This window comes from Stenella coeruleoalba, assembly GCF_951394435.1.
Source record: "Stenella coeruleoalba genome assembly, chromosome: 2".
Taxonomy (NCBI): domain Eukaryota; kingdom Metazoa; phylum Chordata; class Mammalia; order Artiodactyla; family Delphinidae; genus Stenella; species Stenella coeruleoalba.
Genome location: NC_137147.1, coordinates 146665463 through 146687381, shown reverse-complemented (window position 1 = coordinate 146687381; position 21919 = coordinate 146665463). Strand labels below are relative to the sequence as shown.

At 42.9% G+C, this 21919-nt stretch overlaps 1 protein-coding gene across 1 annotated transcript in view; it reads right to left on the bottom strand.

Annotated features, from left to right (window-relative positions):
* The window catches only part of ANXA2 (annexin A2), a 44277-nt gene that overhangs the window by 12334 nt on the left and 10024 nt on the right, over window positions 1-21919 (bottom strand). Inside the window, exons 2-5 of the mRNA XM_079914343.1 lie at window positions 20354-20412; window positions 16851-16950; window positions 4004-4098; window positions 618-731 (exon numbers count right to left, since the gene is read on the bottom strand). Of these exons, the coding sequence (XP_079770469.1) occupies window positions 618-731; window positions 4004-4098; window positions 16851-16950; window positions 20354-20401 (357 nt within the window). The 5' untranslated portion in view covers window positions 20402-20412. The remainder of the gene's footprint in view (window positions 1-617; window positions 732-4003; window positions 4099-16850; window positions 16951-20353; window positions 20413-21919) is intronic.

The window sequence follows — 21919 nt, the reverse complement described above, 5'->3', positions numbered from 1 at the left end:
AAATTCAGGGGAACTTACAACCTGGAATTTTTACTATCCTAAAAAATCCATGTTCAAAATAACTTTGCAAAATACAAACAAAAGACAGTAGCATGTGCCTTGATACTTTGAACAAAACACAGGAACCATTCACGAGCTGAAATCACCCTTTATGTGCACTGTGATGCTCTGATTTTGCCCAAAATTTGAATCAAACAATGGGACCAGCAAGGAGGTCAGAAGAGACGACCAAAACGGCATACGCAGATTTTTGTTAAGCTTCACTTAACAAAAGCTATGAGTTTTACTTTTGCCTTAATATCATAACAAATCTTTTTTAAAGAGGAAGTGTAATCAAGGAAGTAGTTTTTCCAAATGGTATTCCAATTGCCCAGGTGCCAAGCAGTAGCAGCTGGTAACTGACTTCTCTGCATCATGAAATTTCTTTACAGTCTTAAAAAAAGTAATTGAAATATTTTTGGTACAAATCCTGAGCCTTATAGCTTCAGTTCATTCCCCAAAAATGATTCCAAATGAGAATTCAACATAACTGAAAATCACCTAATTACACTCAGGAAGCTGTAATTCACAAATATTAATGGCGGATTTGACAGAGATTGCATCTCACACGTGTTTACCTTCATGGAGGCTTTCAGCTCGGAAGCGTCATACTGAGCAGGTGTTTTCAATAGGCCCAAAATCACTGTCTCCAGGTGGCCGAACAAGGCTGACTTCAGTGCTGATGCAAGTTCCTTCAGAAACACAGGCAACAACATGGAAAACTTGGTTGGTAACCAATATTCCCTTTAAAACTAGTAAGACAAAAATAGAGGCATGTGGGGGCTTCCCTGCTGGCGCAGTGGTTGAGAGTCCGCCTGCCGATGCAGGGGACACGGGTTCATGCCCCGGTCCGGGAAGATCCCACATGCCGCGGAGCAGCTGGGCCTGTGAGCCATGGCCGCTGAGCCTGCGCATCCGGAGCCTGTGCTCCGCAACGGGAGAGGCCACAACGGTGAGAGGCCCGCGTACCGCAAAAAAAAAAAAAAAAAAAAAAAAAAAAAATAGAGGCATGTGTTTGTAAAGCAGGTTGTGATTCTTTTGACAACTCTGGGGTGTTCGGTCAAAGTATCCTTCAACCGCATTCCCTTTGGCAGACCCAAAGGTCAGAAATGGAAAGATCAGACTTTCCGCCGGTAAAATCCCCTAAAATCCAAGCTGATTTTGCCCTCTCGTCCAGTCAGTAAAAGGAAACCAGAGCAGCATGCAATGCCTCAGAAAGCTATGAGTGAATGCAGTTTACAACACGCTTACACTCGCACGTGGTAACAGCCTATTTAAGACAGGGCACTTTCTAGGGTCAAGGCCCCTGCTAAGGAGGAGGTGATCAAAGTGGGGAGCCTCCAAGGAAGCAGAACCCTTGTGGCCTGCTGGTATCCTCCTGTGAAAGGTTTTGTGCAGCTGTGCAGAGGTGGCTCCAGAAAGTCTCCAGGTGGAACCAGAGGCCCCCACTTGGCTAGAAGTGATCTCATGAAGCTTTCCTATGCAAGACACTTCACCTAAGACTGAGAGAACCTCTATTTTCCATACCAAACTGGAACGGTATTATCAAGATGGTGGGGACTAACGCCCTCCCCATTCACCGCTGGGCTTCCCTGCTATGTATTGTTTCTTAAAGGTTCCCACCGTTACCATTAAAATCCACTGACAGATTTCAAGTCAGAGGCCTGAGTCAGCACCCACATAGGCAGACAGATATCCCAATTCGATGTGGCTTTGACAGATGCTTCCTCGGGGATTAGATTTCCTACAAATCATGGGCACTGAGTGATGGCTGAACTCTCCTGTTATAATTATTTTTTTTCTTTCTTTTCACTTTTCCCCCCCCTCTTCTCTCTTCCTCTCCTGCTTTCCAGCAGCACCCATGGCATCTACGATGTTTAGCCCCTAGAGGCATGTGCAGGCTCTAAGAGGTGTGGGCAGCCTGCTTCAGAGAGAATCTTCTCAAATCATTCACAGATGTCGAGGACTGAGATGGGTCTTAGAAATCATCTGGCCCAACCCTTTCATCACCTACTTTCTCCTGTTTCCTGAAGTCCTAGTAACACATAGCACTTAGCAGAGAACTTTAGAAAGCTACACCTTCCAATTATAGCACCAATTTTCCGGCGTGGAACTCTGAGGTTAGGTAATTCCAAACTTAGCCTACCCTGACACTCCCCTCTACCCATTCTCTGTTCAGACTTCAAATAGCATTTGGGCACCTACTGACTTCTTCCACTTCTATAATAAACTCCTTATGGGCAGCCAACTTCCTGCTTCTCATAATGTCAAGCACAGGGCTTTCTTTGCACTTAGCAAAGAATATTTGTCCAGATATGTTTGACAAATAAAATATGACCATTCCTTCTACGGAGAAACCTGGCATCTGCTTGAACATGAAAGAAATATAACATTGATCCTCTGTCCCAGTTCCTGTCCACTTCTACTAGCTGTACCCATGCTGTTCAAGCCCCTCAACTAGGCAGCCTCGGTCCCTATTGTTAAAGTACAATACAGGGCCTTCTCCTTTATTATGCAAACAATAAGGTTCTGCTTTCAGGATTTCCTTCAGAAAGTATCTCCATTATTTTACGTATCTTTCTTAAAATGTGATAATTCTCCTTAGCCCAGGGTTAAGAGGTATCAAGAATCATAGGATAGTGAGTTGTTCCCAGCCCACCATGAAGCCTGTGAGGTCACCAAACCCATCACGATTCTGTAACATCATCCCTCCAACAGGGTATGTGAGAGCTTTGTCCTCCATACATCTCATCTGAAATCGAAATCCGGGCTTCTATATTTCTATGTACACTTATGTGTCCACACCCAAGTGTGTTCCAAGACCACACTCTGTTAAGTGACAGCTGAAGGAGCAATTACAGGCATATTGTCCAAAGAGGTGGGCCTTCTGCTCCAACTGGAACTCAGCTCTACCAGCTCACAGATCCTTTTGGGAAAGTGGAGAAATAAACACTCCCTTCCATGCCTCACTGTAGTAGATTAATGTCAGTCTAGCTGGAAGAAAAATTTTAATGCATATGAGAGGAAACAAGCTGCATGCTTTCCTATTTACGTCCTTTCCAACTGTTTTGAGAGGTGGGAGAGGGAGATATAGCAGGGTGTGACCTGCAACTTCCTGGACCCTGGTGGTCATGTCAACTCCAAGTGCAGAAATGTCTTTTCTAGAATCCTTCCAGCTCACCTCCACTGTGACTACGAGTGAAAGCCATAAGTCAAGCGGGAGCTGCAGGAAGCCATGCTTACTGCACCGTCCAAGAATAAATCGAAAGCTTTTAATAGCAAGAAGTTAAAAATAAAGCAGCCTGTCTGTAAAAATAAATTTTCCTAACACTGCGACAAAATAAAGGATGAACAAGTGCTGGGCTGTTCCTTAACCACTCGTGGATGAGCAAGGGAAAAAGGCACACAAGACCCTTTAAATAGTGAGAGCATGGCAAGGTGAAGACAGCCTAGAGACCAAACGAGCTACTAAACTAAACCTGGCGGTTGCAAAGATCTTAGGAATTCAACTGTATTTTTTTAAGAATGAGAGGAGTGTGTCAGGATCAATACTCAAATGGAGGCTAGTGTCCCAAGATTAAATTTAAAACATTTTATCAAGAACCAGCAGAAGTCATAAAGATGAAATGAGTGGCCACGTATAGAGAACGGCATACCTGGCACAAAGGTTAGCACTCAATAAATGATACCTGTTGTTTTCCCTGATCCTTTCTATTTCCGGAACTGCTCCCTTTACACCCTCTGGGGTGGAAGAGGGTGTGGTCTTTATGCATAAGCCCCAAGCACCGCAGGGGACACGTATATGTGAGTTGTGACTCTTACAGGATGTAAGGGGAAAACCTTGGATCTCCTAGGGTTCCAGGAGGCGCTTGCTGGGAAGAGCCAGAATTCACAAAAAGAAAAAGCAATGGCTGAGGAACTGAAATTCAGCATGGAATGCCCTCCATCCCTGAACCTGCTGTACCTTTTTGGTCCTTCTCTGGTAGGCGAAAGCAATATCCTGTCTCTGTGCATTGCTGCGGTTGGTCAAAATGTTGACGATGGTGACCTCATCCACACCTATGAAGACACAAGTAGGGAGTAGTTACTCAACCATATGCTCTAGTTCTCTGGGCTTACATAGAAGGTTTTAAGCATTTTTTCAACCTGAAATATATATATTAGTCCCTAAAGTGAAACGCCAAGACATTAAGATGTTTTCTTTCTTTTTGTCAGCACCCTCCACCCAACATGTATACCCTCTTTTTCTGTTTTTCCTAACAGCCTCAAACCTCAAGTCTAAATGGACCTTTTTAAGTATCTGTATTAAAAAACCAAAAATAACAACAAAAAACTATTTCATTCATAAATTGGGTTTCTGGACTCAACAGTAGGAGGTGCATTTGTGGGACTTTGGCAGTCACATGGAACAACAAAGATTTAGAAAGATTTTAAAGGAAGGTCCCCGAATTACCATTTAACTGAGGTTTTAATAGACAGTAACCGCGACCTGAAGTAATACAGACAATTATTTATATTTATTGCAGGATTATGGCTATATAAGCAGCTAGGTACAATTTCTATAATTATATAAAATGTCATGACAAATGAGTCAGATTTAATATGGCAGTTGTATTTTAATAGCATAACTGATTAATACAATCCTACTTACTGAAGACTAAATTGTTTTGTAAGGAAAATAAATGTTCCACTGCTTTTAATATTCAATAGGCAATTTTAATAATCAATTTTGTAACTTTATTAAAAAGAATAATGTTTTAATCTAAATCTAAACTGGGAGTTTTGAAGTACCACCGAAATATTTTAGTACCTATTTTAATTGGAACATGTGTATTTACAAAGATAAGCAATGCCTTCTGGTATCTGAAAGTTTCCAATTTTATATCAGAAATACTCTTAACATGCCATTTAAGTTAAGGAAGCACTATTTTAAGAATTCAGAAAGTGAAAGGTCTCTCTCCTGACTGATTATGAACTTTGTTTAATAAAAAGAAGTCTTTGCCATAACTGGATAGGTAATTCCTGAGTGAGAAAGAGCAGAGTGGTTAAGCCTCCAGGGTCACACGTGAACTGCGAACAGCCCAGCCTATAGGAAATCAGGAGTTCCAAAGCAACAGAAAGGTCAGAACAATAATACTCTGAGACAGAGGCAATGAGCAGAGTTACAAAGAAGGTATTCTAAACTCTCAAGTGTGTTAGAAAGATCAAAAAGCAGAAAGTTAGAATTTCTGGGTATAAAAATAAGTAACATTTTTGTATTTACATACTCATTTTTAAGTGAATTCATACCAATACGTTAGTTACCTTAACTGCAGCATTTATACCTTCAGCTCTGATTTTCAGAGTAGCCGGTGTCAACGTAGAAACCCAACTGCTGAATATGAGATCGTTTCAAAGATGCTTATTTTGGCAAAAAATAAAGGGGGAAAATGTCTAATAGTAGATTGATTAAATAAATGTTTTTGTCCTTATAGTGGGATAATATACAGACATTTAAAATGACGGTATAGGGCTTCCCTGGTGGCGCAGTGGTTGAGAGTCCGCCTGCCGATGCAGGAGACACGGGTTCATGCCCCAGTCTGGGAAGATCCCATATGCTGCAGAGCAGCTGGACCCGTTAGCCATGGCCGCTGGGCCTGCGCGTCCGGAGCCTGTGCTCCGCAGTAAGAGAGGCCACAGCAGCGAGAGGCCCACGTATGGCCAAAAAATAAAAAAATATGTATAAAATAGATAAGCAACAAGGATATACCGTACAGCACAGGGAATTATAGCCATTATCTTGTAATAACCTATAATGGAGTATAATTTGCAAAAATACCAAATCACTATGCTATATACCTGAAACTAATATAATATTGTAAATCAACTGTACTTCAATTTTAAAAATTAAAGAAAATTTTTAAAAAAACACAGCTCCCTGGGCCTCCCTGCCCTCTGAGATATGATTAAAGACTCTTGTGGACTTTGGACCTGGGAAGCAGCATTTCAACCAGCTCCCTGGTGATTCTTTATTTGAGAATCGCCAACAGAGATGGAAAAGCATGGGTGGGAAGTGGAAAGGTCATTGGAAATCTGCCTGTGTATAAGACTATTAAATCGCTTCTACCAACTGCTTCTGTGAGGTGCAGGGTCAACTACAATCTTAGGGAAAGAAATGCTTACCTTTGTTCAAACAACCCTGGTAAGAAATAACACCTGAAAAGAGCTCACGCCACAAACTTCAGTGCAGCCCCGTGTTCTTAGTCATTGAAACAAACCTCTCTTAGCAACCAAACAATGAACCTTTCTGTTCATAGCAGCTTAGCATTCAGCCAACAGAGTCAGAATACAATCCAGTTACTGGAAATCCCCGTAAAGAGCCTGGGTGGTTAACCTGAATCTCACCTGGGACTCAGCAACAACTAGAGCCTGAAGGCGTCTAAGTGTATTTTACCTGAATTACTTACTCAACAAACAGACTGCTGCAATGCAGCATCGAGCATGCTGGGACCCCTCACCAATGAAAGATCTGATACACTGCACAGATGCTAATGCCAGCAACTACAAAGAAAGTAAATGGAGACTATTTCTGCCAGTGGAAGCCCCCTCCTCCTTCCGAGGGCCTCACCTGCATCAGCTGCTCCTCCCATACCACTGTGCGCAAGTTTCAAATTGAACTAGAAAGAGGAAAATAAATCATAGTGCCCAGGATCGATGGCCTACTCAAAGCCATGGAAGGCACGTCCTGTGTTGGAACCCCAGAATGCACACATCTGCCAGTGGGATTTCACCATCTTATCTTCAGAACAGTGCTGCTTCCTCTCGACCTGGCATCATAACTGGTGAGACGGTTTATCCCTGTGGAAAACAGTCCAGTCCAGGTTGAAGCTGCAAGGGTCATCTGGTGACTCTCCACTCCTGCCCAGGATGCAGCCGAAGGATGAGGGCTGAACGTTCAGCTACCTATGTCAGCACAATCACCGTCAACAAATGCACAGCAAGTGCCAGCACACCAGGAGAGCTTTACATTTAAACAAGGTTAACGTAGGTGCAGACGACGGCAGATGAGGCTCTGCCTCTCTGGATTTGCACTTTCCGATTGCTCCTGTGCCAGTGAGAAGGGAAGTGTCTGCTGAGGGAAGGAGCCCAGGGTCGAAAAGAAACTGCGTGGATGAAGCAAACGCATAAAGAGAACAATAAATGTGAATAATGCCTATTTTCCCATCCCATTCCTCTTGTGTTTGATACAGAAGGTCACAAAGTAATCCAAGCAAAGCCTCACATTGGGAAACAATGACATGGGTGCAGGATCCCACAGAATGTGGGGGAGAACACAGTAAATTCTGTGATTCAGGCAGATTTTTTTTTAATGCCTTTCTTAAATTTAATTTTTATTTTACACTGGAGTATAGTTAATTTACAATGTTGTGTTTCAGGTGTACAGCAAAGTGATTCAGTTATACATATTTATATACATATATCCATTCTTTTTCAGATTCTTTTCCCATATAGGTTATTATAGAATACTTAATAGAGTTCCCTGTGCCATACAGTAGGTCCTTGCTGATTATCTATTTTATATATAGTAGTGTGTATATGTTAATCCCAACCTCCTAACTTATCCCTCCCCCCAACCTTTCCCCTTTGGTAACCATAAGTTTATTTTCGAAGGCTTGTGAGTCTGTTTCTGTTTTGTAAATAAGTTCACTTGTATCATCTTTTTAGATTCTACATATAAGTGATATCATATGATACTTGTCTTTCTCTGTCTGACTTACTGCACTTAGTATGATAATCTCTAGGTTCACCCGTGTTGCTGCAAATGGCATTATCTCATTCTTTTTTATGGCTGAGTAATATTCCATTGTATGTATGTACCACATCTTCTTTATCCAATCCTCTGTTGAGGGACATTAAATATCTTTTCAACACTAACAGAAGTTAAGATTTTCAAGACTGGTGAGGAACTAAGACACAAATTTATCTGGCTCCTGATGGAAAGCAGCAGGAAAGTTTTTAAGCATTTTTTCCTTGAATGAAAATGGCCAACTAATCTTATCAGCTAACTACAAAAATGCTTCCCACACTCCAGGGCATCTGAAAAAAAATCAGTCCCTGTTCTAAGTGCTAGTCACCTGAAGCCACAGCTCCGGCAAGTGATGCCATGGGAAGGCACCGCTGACAGCAGGGCTCACATAGAAAACTGTGGGGTCGTGGGTTCCTTAAAACATCAGCCATATTTTTAAAACAAAGAACACTTGCAGTCTAAAATAACGGCTGAATCCAAACCCACAAAATGGGCCTCCTGGAGTCTCCTCCTCTCCGCGGGTGGAAACCCCAAGTCAGCTCCACATCCGGCACTGCATGGAAAATGTGCATCTTTACTGTTCATGGCCAGGAACCAAGAGGCCATTCTGCACAGGATCTGACTCACATCTGCCAAGGCACACTGACTGCACAGAGAAAACAGATTTCATTGTGTTTGATAAAGGACTCAGGAGGCCCTCCAGGCAGGGCTGACTGACTAGTTAGAAGATAAAGGAAAACTGCCCAGATCCGCTCCTTATCTAGATCACAGGTAAAACCGGGACTTGGCTTAGGTTACTGGGCATATCAGTATCAAAACTCAGAAACCATCTTTACAACAAGGTCACAGGCAGGCCACAGAGAGAGCAGAAGGCACAGACCCATGGGTTTTATTTTATTATAATATTGATAGTATCAACCATTCACTGAGTACCTACATGCCAGGCATTTTACAAGGTGCTTTGTACAAAGCTCTCTTGCAATTGTCATCGTGTCCATGTGCGATGGGTGTTAGTGTCATCCCCATTGTACCAATGAGGAAAAGATGAGGACTCACCCAAGGTCACACAAGCAAGTCACTTGCAGAGCTGGGATTCAAACCAGGATTAAATATCTACGTTGGGCCATTCTGCCTCCTATTACAGAAAATAATCCAAAACTTGAAAATAAGGCAAAAGGAAGGGAACGTGTCTTCCCAGTGTGGCTAAAAGGCCCATCCAAGACTGTTTCTCCAGGGCACGCTCTCACTCAACTTGCTACTCACTACTGATTACGGCATAGGCTCTACTACGGGGTTATGTGTTAACTTGTAGATTTTGGTCCATTAGAAAGGATAGTCCCCAAGATTATGGCTTCAGTGCCCTGAAGGACATTAACGGTCTTGTATCCAGCCTAGCAATCTTCTTCCAACATTCTTTCCTCAGTGTCTAAAAACACCTAGTCTCTCAAATTTCCCTTTTAACCAGCCCTATCTCAATGAATTAAATAAATGTTTGCCACGTGTTTATCCTATATCTCTATGAGTCATGTCTGTACCTTTTTGAATTATAATTTGGTACTTCTTTATACCACACTCCTCCATCTTGTGGCTAAAAAGGACTGGAGACAGTAACGTGTCTATTTGTCTACAGAACTGGACTTACTGTTTAGACCATACAAATGTACACCCGTTGAGTAATCTGTAGATAATGATTTGCCACCCAGTAACAATGCGTGGCCACTGAGCTAACCCAACTGAGGTTTTCTTCAAGAGAAAGAGCTAGAAGACTCTCTTCTGGAAATAGCCATTCATAACTCCGTGGGAGCCTAAAATGCCAGTAAGAGTGATTTTAGAGACAGAGAAACACATGCACGCACACAGACACTCACACACACACTGTTGCCCGAAGTACCCTTCCCACCATCTGCCACGGTGCTGCCTACCCCGACTCAAGGAAAGCGTGGTTTAGCTAAGTGCCTAAGAAGAGGATTGGGCCCAGAAATCAAATTTCTTCTATTTCCATTCTGCTCTGGTCTCACCTCAGCTGAGTCCCTTAGAAAGGATTTAAGTACAGTCTCCTTGGTAATCCCACTGGGGTATTTTAATAATCTGGAACCCTGTCTGCCTTCTGTGCATAATTACATTTCTGAGATACTCTACAGGACCAGCAGGAAAACACAAAGGCCACTACTCAAGATCGAAATCAAATAAAATTGCAAATGAAGGGTTATGCATAAAATGAAAGCACCAATTTGTGCCCTGTTGCTCTACCAGCTTCCTGAGTCAGAAAGTAAAAAAAATCTGAACAGATGTAAAAGAAACTGATACCCGCCCTGAACTCAGCTGACAGAGAAGTTACTAGTTATTGTCTCAGCACTGCTGACACCTGAACGTGGTGACTTCCATCGTCCCTGGGTGTCACCGGTATTGGGATTTCCTCATGGAAAAGGGGTAACCATTTTTTACAGAAAAAAAAAAGCTGACAGGCAGGCAACACAGCCGATGCCTACAATGAGGAAGGCACCAGGGACTCCTTCACCCATGTTTCACAGGCTCCTTGGCATGAGTCTGGCATCTACCTACCCGAGGAGACAATGATCATCTTGAAAAAAAATCAGAAAATCTGTGCCCAGAGTAAAGGTGGCCGTGACTCAGCACTGGTCCCTCTTTGTTCCCAGCAGTGCTGTAAGAGGAGAATTCAGTCTAAAGTGAGCTTGAACACAAAAGGAAAGTCCTCATCAACGGGAAGGTTTTGTTCCCTCCTGTTCACTTCCAGGATGGTTAGAGTGAGAAGGCCCTGGGCTACGTGGGGCAGAAAGGCCTTTCCCACAAGCGTGCTCACACTCAGGCGTGGGGGTTCTTAGTTTGGGCCCACATCTCCGATGCCGCTCCCGTGGGAGAGAAGCTACTTTTCAGAGCCAATCTGCCTCCTGGCATCTTCAAGAGAATACATTCCTGGTCTTCCCTGGTGGCTCAGTGGTTGAGAGTCCGCCTGCCGATGCAGGGGACATGGGTTGGTGCCCCGGTCCGGGAAGATCCCACATGCCGTGGAGCGGCTGGGCCCGTGAGCCACGGCCACTGGGCCTGCGCGTCCGGAGCCTGTGCTCCGCAACGGGAGAGGCCACAACAGTGAGAGGCCCACGTACCGCAAAAAAAAGAGAGAATACATTCCTCATTGCTGTCTCAGCTAAATGAATATACCTCCAGGTGTGCAGGTGAAACCAAAAATACACATCCTGGCTTGCTTCCCACTGCCATGGGATGTTAAGTCTTTCGGCCACGCTGGAAATCTTAAGCAGCTCCATTTCCGAAGTATAAGAAAAAAATAAGCGCAGAAACTTGCTGCCGTATGCTTCTATACTTGTGCTTATAAGGGAGGGAAAAATCACCCGCTTCTGCAACCCTTCCGGAGAACACAAATACTGCTAAAATCAAAACTGGCAATAATAATAGGGCAATTCATTACCCTCCCCTTCCAGAGAGAGACCGAAGCTGTACCAGTTTATTGGCACTTACACTAACTCCGGGGTTGTGCTGCTTCTAATTACAATCTATTTTATGTAGTCTAGATTCATCCTTTTCTAATTTAGCTGACTTTCCTTTCTAGTTATTTGGACCCATATGGTAAACCATTCACAGCTGTGTTGTACACTCTGCAGTATATATTTAACCCAAGGCCAATCTAGACCAAGAGACTCCTACAGATCTAAGTCTCAGAAACCTCTTGTTAATTAAGCAATATTACTACTTTTGCATGGCTTTATTCAGTTTCTAACTAGACATTAATTAAGGTAAGTAATTGCAGAGTCTACCTCAAGCCAGAGCATACACAAAGCAATCCTCCATTTGGTTTAGGTGACATGCTCAGGGAACACTGAGATCCCTTCAAACCAAAAACAAAGCAAACTTACAAGTGTGAGCTAAATTCCTTTTGGAAAAAAAGATCAAAGCTTACTAGGGGACTGTTAATCCTTCGGGGATATGGTCCGGATTCTGGAACTGCCTTCTGCTCCCTTCTCTTGCCAGCCACGTATCCTGACTCTGCACTCACCTGTATGCTGGTATCTGTGTACATTTTCACTACTATTCAGGTTAAATATGTACTCTTTCACATGATCCCAGGGGCCTGGGCATTAGAAAAGTTTAATGAAATAAAGTCGTTGCCCTCAAGGAGCTCACTTTCCGGTGGGAGAGACAAACCCATAGATAAATAACCATAACACAATGTGGCAAGAGCTATAAATGAGACACAGATCAAGGAATAAACGATTCTGCCTCCCACTTAGAGAAAGCTCGGAGAAGAGGCGGTGCATCAGCTCAGGCCAAGATGAGTGGGAACTGCCTGGATGTCAGAAGTGCGCCAACACTCCCACTAGAAGCGGGCTGCACACTCCTGAGAGAGCAAAGGCTCTGTTTGTGGCACCGAATAGCCTGGAAATGAAGCTAGACAGAGAATCTGCAATGGATGAGGCAAGGAGGCCCGTAAAAATAAGGACGGGGACTTCCCTGGTGGCACAGTGGGTAAGACTCCGCACTCCCAATGCAGGGGGCCCGGGTCAGGGAACTAGATCTCACATGCATGCCACAACTAAGAGTTCACGTGCCACAACTAAGGAGCCCACCTGCAGCAACAAAGACCCGGCACAACCAAATAAATAAATATTTTATAAATAAATAAGGACAAATGCCCTAGCAGCCCAGGTGAGAGATAAGGGCAGAGGAGAAGGGAGGGATAAGAGCTGTTTTGGGGCCTTCTGACCAGTCTAGGCAGCACCAGCCTATAGATCTCACCCAGGTCTGCCCCTCCTAACTCTCCCCACTGCAGGCCTGCCTCGGTTTACAATCCTTGGGTTTAAGAGCAGTGAGTAACCCTAGGCCACAGCTGACCTGCTCACAGCCCTTCTGCCTGCGAGTACTCGGATAGGGAAGCGGACGTACATCAGGCAGTACAGGTAATGCCCAGCATGCTCTACACTCGGCACACGCACACACACGTGTGCGCACACACCTGGGCTACCCTGAGAGGGGAGGCCCAGAGGGTCATCTTTTCATGGTCCTTTGGCTTCGTTTGTCTCAGCATTTGAGGTTTACCCTGTTTCCTTGGATGTCAGGGAAACACCAATTAATTTGCATTGTATTTTCCTGGAAAAGGGTTTGAGACAGAGCCAGATAAGGTGCGGCATGAGCTTCCTAATTACACTTAAAGTGAAAGGCATTCTAAAAGGGAAGGTAAGATCTTAATTAGCTCATTTTTTTAAAACTAGTGTTAGTATCTAAAAAGATCAAGGGGAAGGAGAAAAAACCAAAAGGGATGTGAGTTTCCCAACTACAGCTGACCCTCGAACAACTGGAGGGTTTGGGGTGCCGACACCCCCAACAGCTGAAAATCCACATATAATTTATAGTCGGCCCTCCTTATCCTCAGTTCCATATCTGTGGATTCAACCAACCTCTGACCGCGTAGCACCGTAGTACTTAGCGTTGAAAAACCTCCACGTGTAAGTGGAGTTCAAACCCATGTTGTTCAACTACGATGACTTCATTTTTGTTTTTAATTTAGTTTACTGCTTTCTGTTATGAAGGTAATACATGTCACCACAGAAAAATTGGAAAAAACAGAATATACCGAAAACACAGGAAAAGAATCAATTACCCATAATTCTATATATCAGTTAATAATGCCTTTTATCTTTTCCTTTCTGACATAAAAAAAAAAATTGTGGTGGTATGATCATACTGTATACACTATTTTATGTCCATTTCCTACACAACTGACAAATTCAAGGTGAAATATGAGCGTTCCAAAATTGACTGTGGTGATGGTCGTACAATTCAGTGAATATACTAAAAAAAACTGAATTGTACATTTTATATAGGTGCATTGTATGAGATGTGAATTATATCTCAATAACAATGCAAAAAAAATGTTTACAAACTTTACTTTTCATGTCTTGGTGACATTCTACAGACATTCTATGCAATATAAAGGCAGTTACCATAATGTACTAAGTCACTCTCCAACTAGAAGATGGATCTAGGTTTGTCACCATCATAACCAATGCTGATACAGCACAGGGAGATCAGCTCAGTGCTTTGTGACCACCTAGAGGGGTGGGATAGGGAGGGTGGGAGGGACCGAGATGCAAGAGAGAAGAGATATGGGGACATATGTATATGTATAACTGATTCACTTTGTTATAAAGCAGAAACTGACACACCATTGGAAAGCAATTATACTCTAATAAAGATGTTAAAAAAAAGTAATAACCAATGCTGATAATAAAATCTTTGTTACAACTCTGAGCTCTGTGTATAGCTATCATATTCTTTCCTCTCGAGTTTCCTAGAAGGATTTAAGGTTCTAAATATACCAACAATCTAGAAACTATTTAAAGGACCAACAGACTTAACTCAAGAAAAATCAGTTACTCTTTAAAATCACTAGGCACCAGAAACAAATAATAAAAAGCAGTCTTAAGTGGGACCCACTGGGCATTAAGTTTGGGAGAGAAGAAGACAGGAGACCAAAAGCTGGACCCACAAATATAACATGTATCTGATACCCACAGAATCACAGCTAGAAAACGTTCTCATGCCTGAAAACAACTCACGGCAAAGTAAAAAGTCCAACCCTGGCAGGTGGGTAGCATAACACTGGGGTGCTTGAGAGCACAGCCCCGGGGCTGGAAAGAGTCGTGTTAAAACCCCTATCTGAACCACAGCCAAGAGACCTGGAGCATGTTAAACCTAAATTATGTCCACCATAAACTGGGGATGATAGCACCCTACACGAGAGGATTAATCTGAAGTTCACCTAGGAAGAATGTTCCTGAAGTGCCTGGTGCCACGCCAAGCCATAATCAGCAGCACTCAATACGCAGCTGCAACCCTAATAATGGTGATGTCATCTGCACTTGACCAAACTGGAATGCAGGAATCCAGATCTTAGCCCTCCAGATGTTTCTGCTTAGAAACTACAGTATTTTTCTAACTCAGAAAGCGCCTGAAGGTATTTTTATTACCCTGGGAGTTTCAGCTGTTACCAGAGTTCATTTGCGCAATCTTCACATTCCAGTGTGCTAAAAGCTTTCTCATGCAGGGATAAAAGCAGCCTTTGTCTCAAGCTTGTAAAAGGCACCATCTTTGTCAGATGAGTTAACTGTTAAACTTCGGTTGTATCTCTACAATGGCTAGTTGGGAAACCCCAGGAATGCAAGCACATTCAAATAGTGAGAAGGTGAGTTTTTAGGAGAGCGGATTGCGTGTGTGTGTGTGTGTGTGTGTGTGAGCGGACTGTGTGTGTGTGTGTGTGTGTGTGTGTGTGTGTGTGTTAAGGTGACATATTTTGAGTATTTATCTATATGCCAGGCACCATGCTAAGAGCGTCCTACTTCACAACAACCCTGTGAGGTGGGAACGTTCATTAGCCCTCCTTCTACAGTAAGGAAGCTGAGGCTTAAGAAAGTTAAATGTTTTCCCAGAGTCAGACAGCTAGTAAATTAGTGGTAGAGCTAAGATTTGAACCCACGAACACATATGCTCTCATCCACTAGGCTCCACCAAGTAGAACTGACTGCAGGGAGGTAAGCCCTGCAGATTTTAGTTTCATTTTCTGATTAGTGACTTCCTGACTTCCCAGCCTGGCCTTTGACAAGTATGGTCATTTAAAAGCACCAAAAAAGATGGCTTTTTGAAGGTAGTTAGTTGTCCAGGCCGCCCGTAGTGGGAGGTGCCCACAATGTCCCCATGGAAACGAAGGCTGCTTTGAGGCCAGTGACGCAAACCTATGTCCTATTAGAACCACAGGACGTAAAGGATCTTTCTGCACTCCCTATCCCTGGAAACACAGTCACCAGTTTTTCCAAGGGTTCTAGGAAAAGTGACTATGCAATTTATCCTGCAAAACAAGACAATTAGGAGGGCGAAAGGGGGCACAGTCAGTAAATATGCCGGCATAACGGGGACACATGTCCACGCCAATTTTAGGGCCCCAGGTCACCCTGACTGAGGTCCCCAGTCTCTCAGTGACCCGTTTGTGAATTGTATGCATGTGTCAATAAGTAAAAGCACTCCATCGTCCTAATGTCCCACAACTCGTCAGCAGGGGATGAACAAGCACCCACTCTGGCTGCTGGATCACATACGTGTCTCAATCCAGCCTCATATGAAAAGAAGCACTTTGTCCAAAAGGGGAAAAGAGGGTGGTGAATCACAGGCATCACCACAATAATCCCAGTGGTTCCAAGGATCCAGGGATGGGGCAACCCCAGAGGTACATGCTTCGTTAACGTAAGCCAAAGAAGTCTGAACGCTGGCTTTTGTGGATACAGAAAACGGCACGATGACCTGAACAGGCCCTTGCTCAACAGGCCCTCGCTCAACTCTTACCCAATTAAATGCTTTATCTGCTTTATTTCAGAACAGAGGCTTTTATGCCTCCTTGTCCTCTCTTACTCATCCTGGAACTCTAGGAAATACAATCATCCCGACAGCTCTTCAAACCCAAGCTCCAGGCCTAAGGAGGGGCGTAATAACTTGTGGGGCTAATAAAAAAAAAAAAAAAAAGAAGTCTGAATTTTTCGCTCATTAGATCAATCTGAGATCAAAGCAGTAAAATGTTCCCAGCATTTTTCCAAGAAATGTAATAAAATTCAAGGGGATTTAGGACCAAAAAGAGACCCTTAGGGATCACCATGACCAAATTCTTCCTTATAGAAGGGGCAGTGAGGCCTCAAAGTGAAGAGCTCAGCCCAAAGCACACACCCAGGGGATCAGCCCTCCTGGCCCTCAGCTAAAGCCTATTTCCATGTCACTATGCTATTCGGTGATGTAGTTTCTCATGTTTTAAATCTTCTTCTCTCCAAAGAGAGGAGGGAGGGAGGGAAAAAGAGGGGGAACGAAGGAGAGAAGGATGGGGTGGGGTAGCTTTTGATCGCTCCGTTAAAGCTTGATGACGATTTCAAATGACCAATATATGAAGATTCAAGAAAAGAGACTAAAAACCCTTTGGTCAGTGTTTAACAAGGAGGACAAATGGACGGCCTACCTTTAGTCTTGATGGCTGTCTCAATGTTCAGAGCATCCCGCTCAGCATCAAAGTTGGTGTACGCTTTGACTGACCCGTACGCACTTGGAGGTGTGGAGTGCTGAGGTTAGAAGACAAACACACTTCAATCCCATATATTTAAAATCCTCTTGTTGAAATGTCAATTCCTAAAATTTTTTTCCCTATTGTTTCTTTTAATAATTCGCATCATTCTTAGGCTAGGTAACTCAGTAAGTATATGAACATGCCATCCCACATAGGATACGAAACTTCCTTATTTCTAATGAGAATTCTTCTTCAAAGGCTCAACTAGTTTAGAATATGATAAATCTATTTCTACATTTCATCTTACTTTTCATGCAAGCTCAAAGGCGGAAAACGCAAAGCTGGGCACTTGAAACCACCCGTTTCTTTGCGGAAGGCTTTGAAGAGCATGAAACTGGGCTGGCCAAAATTTGAAACAAGCTGGAAATGTGGAAATGCCTGAATGACAAGTGTGTTTAGCCAAGTTTTTGCTACAGGCACATGAATTTCCACTGAGCCTGTATCATTGAGCTCACAATTCTTTAAAAAGCAAATGTAGAATGCCTGCCTGCCTGTCTCGGACTATGAGGTAAGTGAGGGAAGCATCTTCTTCCTGCATCCCCCCCACCTCTGGCCACCGCCGTGGAACCAAGGTGGTCAGGCCACATGGCCCACATCCTCTTCATATCGGCCAGGTTCCGCCGGCTTTCTCTACTCTCTCTACCCTCCATTCTGCTGTCTTTAACACGATCCCCTCTGCCTACTACTCTTCCTAGTATTTTTTTTCTCACTGCCCTTTAAACCATAGGTTCTTCCTTTCTGGTGCTTTTCAAAGCCCATCATCCTTCCAGATCTGATGGACCCTCCCCAGCTCTCCCCACCCCAGACTGAGGTAAGGACAACAGCATGATTCTACATCAGTTCTCCTCCCCAGAGTGTTAACTTCTCTCCTTTGAAATGCACTTACAGCCCTCCTCCTCCCTGCTATCCAGTCCCAAAGCAAAGGACAGACAAAACAGGACTGACAATGTTCTTTAGGTTGGCTGATGGCCAGTGGGCCCATCCACCACTACACTGCCTTCAATGTCAAGGCTCCCCATCCCTGCCTCCCCACACTGCACACCTCCCATCACATCGTGACTCCGTCTAGGCTCAGTTTCTGGGAATAGTCGGAGACTGAGTTGCCCTGACTTACCTTTCCACCCACACGCATCACGTGACAAGGCACCCCAGCATTTATTAGCAGTGAGGCTGTGCAGGTAGACAACTAAGATGCCATCCTCCCAAATGTCTCCTAGCACAAAGCCACAAATCTAAGTTCAGGGCTGGACAAAATGTTCCAAAATGTACTTGTGACCATCTTGGCCAAATAGTAAATCCAGTTAATACATATAACTGAAACACAGTGGATTATCAAGGTGTTTTCCATATAATTTCACTACTTAAACTTTCCAGTAAGATTAACTCAATGGGAATAGAGTACACATTCAGGAAAAGGTAATGACAAAGTGTTATTCTGAAATACTTACTATATATGCTATGGTGGCTACAAAATGAGGACAGAAATCTAAGGGAACACATTTTCCTATTTATTAACAATGCCATCAGTTATTTACAAAGGCAGGCAGTCTGGCCATCGAGCCATATCAAATATGGCTTCATATATCAGGTGCTGTGTCATCTCATCCCAAAAACAACAGTGAGTAGGGAAAAGTTTTACATAATTTTATAGTATCTCCGGAAATAAAATTAAATGGATAACTGAACTTACTACCTGTAAAATTCATTTATCTGAAAATCAAGTTATGGAGGTCCAAGTGATGTTTCTCTTCCCTCAAAGTATTGGGGAATACATGACATTTTCTATTGCAGTCCCATCTCTCCACAGAGAAGCACATCATACTAGAGTAACTTCAAGGGCCACATGAAAAGCCCTCTGATGAAACCCGATACTAAAAATGATCTAATGATCTGATCCATTAAGAAAAAATTTATTTAGCTCTTGGACTTGTCTGGACCTCAACATGCTGCTTGTATGGTTGCCAACAACAGTGTGCACAAGGTCCAAGAAGAAAGGTGAAAACGAGGTAGGCTTTACACTCCATACAACCTGTGCTCGCACCAACATCATCCATCTGAATGTTTTATTGGCAAGCACCAGAGACAGAGGGTTCTGTACCACATGACCCAAGCTGCTGTCAACCCACTTGAGTGCTTTCTTTGTATTTTAATTTCAGTCAGAGCGTATTTTGAAATATCTGGAAGATATGCCTACAAACCAGTGTCACTGCTGAGTTTCTGTAAAAGTCAGTTCTGCCAAGATAACCTGAAAGATGTATGGTACTATTAGATAGTTTACATATTCATAATTTATACTCTACTTTATTCTAAAAGCATTTGTAATGACTTATAATTTTGCATATAGCTTTTTAAATTTTTGACTGTAAAACAAAAAAGCAAATGTATCAGAATTTCCAAGTTCCTGTGAAAGACAATTAAGTATAAGTCTGAGCGACCTGACAGCCAAAGCAAAAAAGGCAACAAGATGAATTATAATACTTCTATTATTTAGTTAAAAAAAAAAATTCTAGCTATTTTGAAGAAAAGCTTTCCCAGGTACTAAATTTTAAAAAGTCCTTGTCTGGAATAACTCTCTGGACACTATAAGAAGTCCAAAACATGCAGGATCATTTTCAATATGGCTGTGGCTTATGCCAACCATTAATAAAATCTGAGGGCATGACATTAAAAATCCTGTATCAATGAGTACCTTCTGTAGAGCACAGGGAACTCTACTCAGTGCTCTGTTGTGACCTAAATGGAAAGGAAATCCAAAAAAGAGGGGATATATGTATCCGTATGGCTGATTCACTTTGCTGTATATCAGAAACTGACTGACACAGAAGTGTAAAGCAACTATACTCCAATTAAAGAAAAAGAAAAAAAAGTCCTCGGGCTTCCCTGGTGGCGCAGTGGTTGAGAGTCCGCCTGCCGATGCAGGGGACACGGGTTCGTGCCCCGGTCCGGGAAGATCCCACATGCCGCGGAGCGGCTGGGCCCGTGAGCCATGGCCACTGAGCCTGCGCGTCCGGAGCCTGTGCTCCGCAACGGGAGAGGCCACAACAGTGAGAGGCCCGCTAACGCAAAAAAAAAAAAGTCCTGTATCATCACAATAATTACTACCACTGGCATGTTAAGTATATAGCAGGATAAAATTCCAAGCATCTCAGTGTCACTAGTGTCTGTCCAATTTTAATGTGATGCCAAGAACAGTTTCTGGAGCCATACCATTTCTTTCAAATTGAACTACTAGGAACAGCTAAAGTACTGGGGAAGACAGGGAAGCAAGGGGATTCCGGGAATGACTGTCCGAATTTTGTCCTCATTTTCCTTAGATGTACAAGGAAAGGAAGAGGCACAGCTACCCAGAGAGATTACCAATTTTCAAAAATTACACAAAGTGAAAATGATATACTTACATCACCCTCCAAGCTGAGCTTGCAGAGAATTTCATGAACGGTAGACATTTTGAAAGAAGCTGGAAAAAAAAAAAGTACAATTCTTTATTATGAAGAGGCTTTCCTTTCCCCCGAAGCGCAGTTGTTCATTATACTCATCTCTACTTCTTGGGCCATTTCATCTGACGATATTAGAGTAATTTGTGCAAATAGATGCAATTCCTATCTTGTGATTGGGAAAATTAAAGCTGAGAAATGGTTTGCCTTAGGTTTGGGATGGACGACAGAACTAGCTAGTCTTGTTCTTGCCCAGTTTGAAGGGAACCTGGGGAGACTGACTTGTAAATACAAAACCAAAACGTTTCTTCCCAAGACCAGTCCAAACAGGATAAGACTGAATCTTCCAGTTCTCCTAAAAAGTGATAATCTTGTCAAACCAGCCAGTACTGCTGTATTTTTCACCAATAATTTAATATATCATATATAATATATATCCATAGTCTGAAAACTATGGATATGAACTGAAATCAGTAGCATTTTCATGCTGGCTGATTCCTAAATGGAGCCCTTTATTACTATCCATAATTATTCTCTTACCTCACCAATGCTTAGACGATATTAAACTGCATGGACATATATACACTACCAAACGTAAGGTAGATAGCTAGTGGGAAGCAGCCGCATAGCACAGGGAGATCAGCTCAGTGCTTTGTGACCACCTAGAGGGGTGGGATGGGGGGGGTGGGAAGGAGACGCAAGAGGGAAGAGATATGGGAACATATGTATATGTATGACTAATTCACTTTGTTATAAAGCGGAAACTAGCACACCATTGTAAAGCAATTATACCCCAATAAAGGTGTTAAAAAAAAAAAAGAAGATATTAAACTGTTGATGAGAAACACAATGGACAGATTTTGACCTTAACTCATCCCATAGAAGACTGATCCTTGTATTTAAGATTCAAAATGGCTGAAGTTAAGTCATCTTTCAGTTAATACACTTAATTGGACAGTGATACGACAACGTAATGAACTGGCTTTCCAGCTTTGCAATCACACAGTTCTCGGAATTGATATACCAACCCCTGCCAATAAAAAGTGCTCAACTGGCAGGAAATTTACCTCCACTGAGACAAGACAGGTCATTCAGCCAACAGCCTCCCGAAAATAAAGAAAACAGAGCAGAGCTGCATCCTCAAACAGTGGGAACGACGTCTGAATTGCAGCAACTCCTGTTTTGGTCTCTTTTTGCTTAATATTCTTTGATCAAGGAAATGGTGCCCATGCAATTCAGCTTTCTTTTCTCTTCCAACAGTTTGCTTAGTCTACGTGTTTTCAGACAGCTGGCTTTGAAGGAATATTTGGACATAGACATTTGATAATTTATCAGAAGGCTTTGGACTAGGCAGATTCCAGGCTCTGTGTGGGGTGAGTTAGAGGAATTAAGAGAAAAGATTTGCCTTTATTTGTGCTTATGGAAGTATTTCTACAAGATTTTCACCATGAGCTCTCTCCTACATGACATCCTCTCTCTTCTTGATGCTTACAGAAGCTTTTTTCTTTTGCAGTACGTGGGCCTCTCACT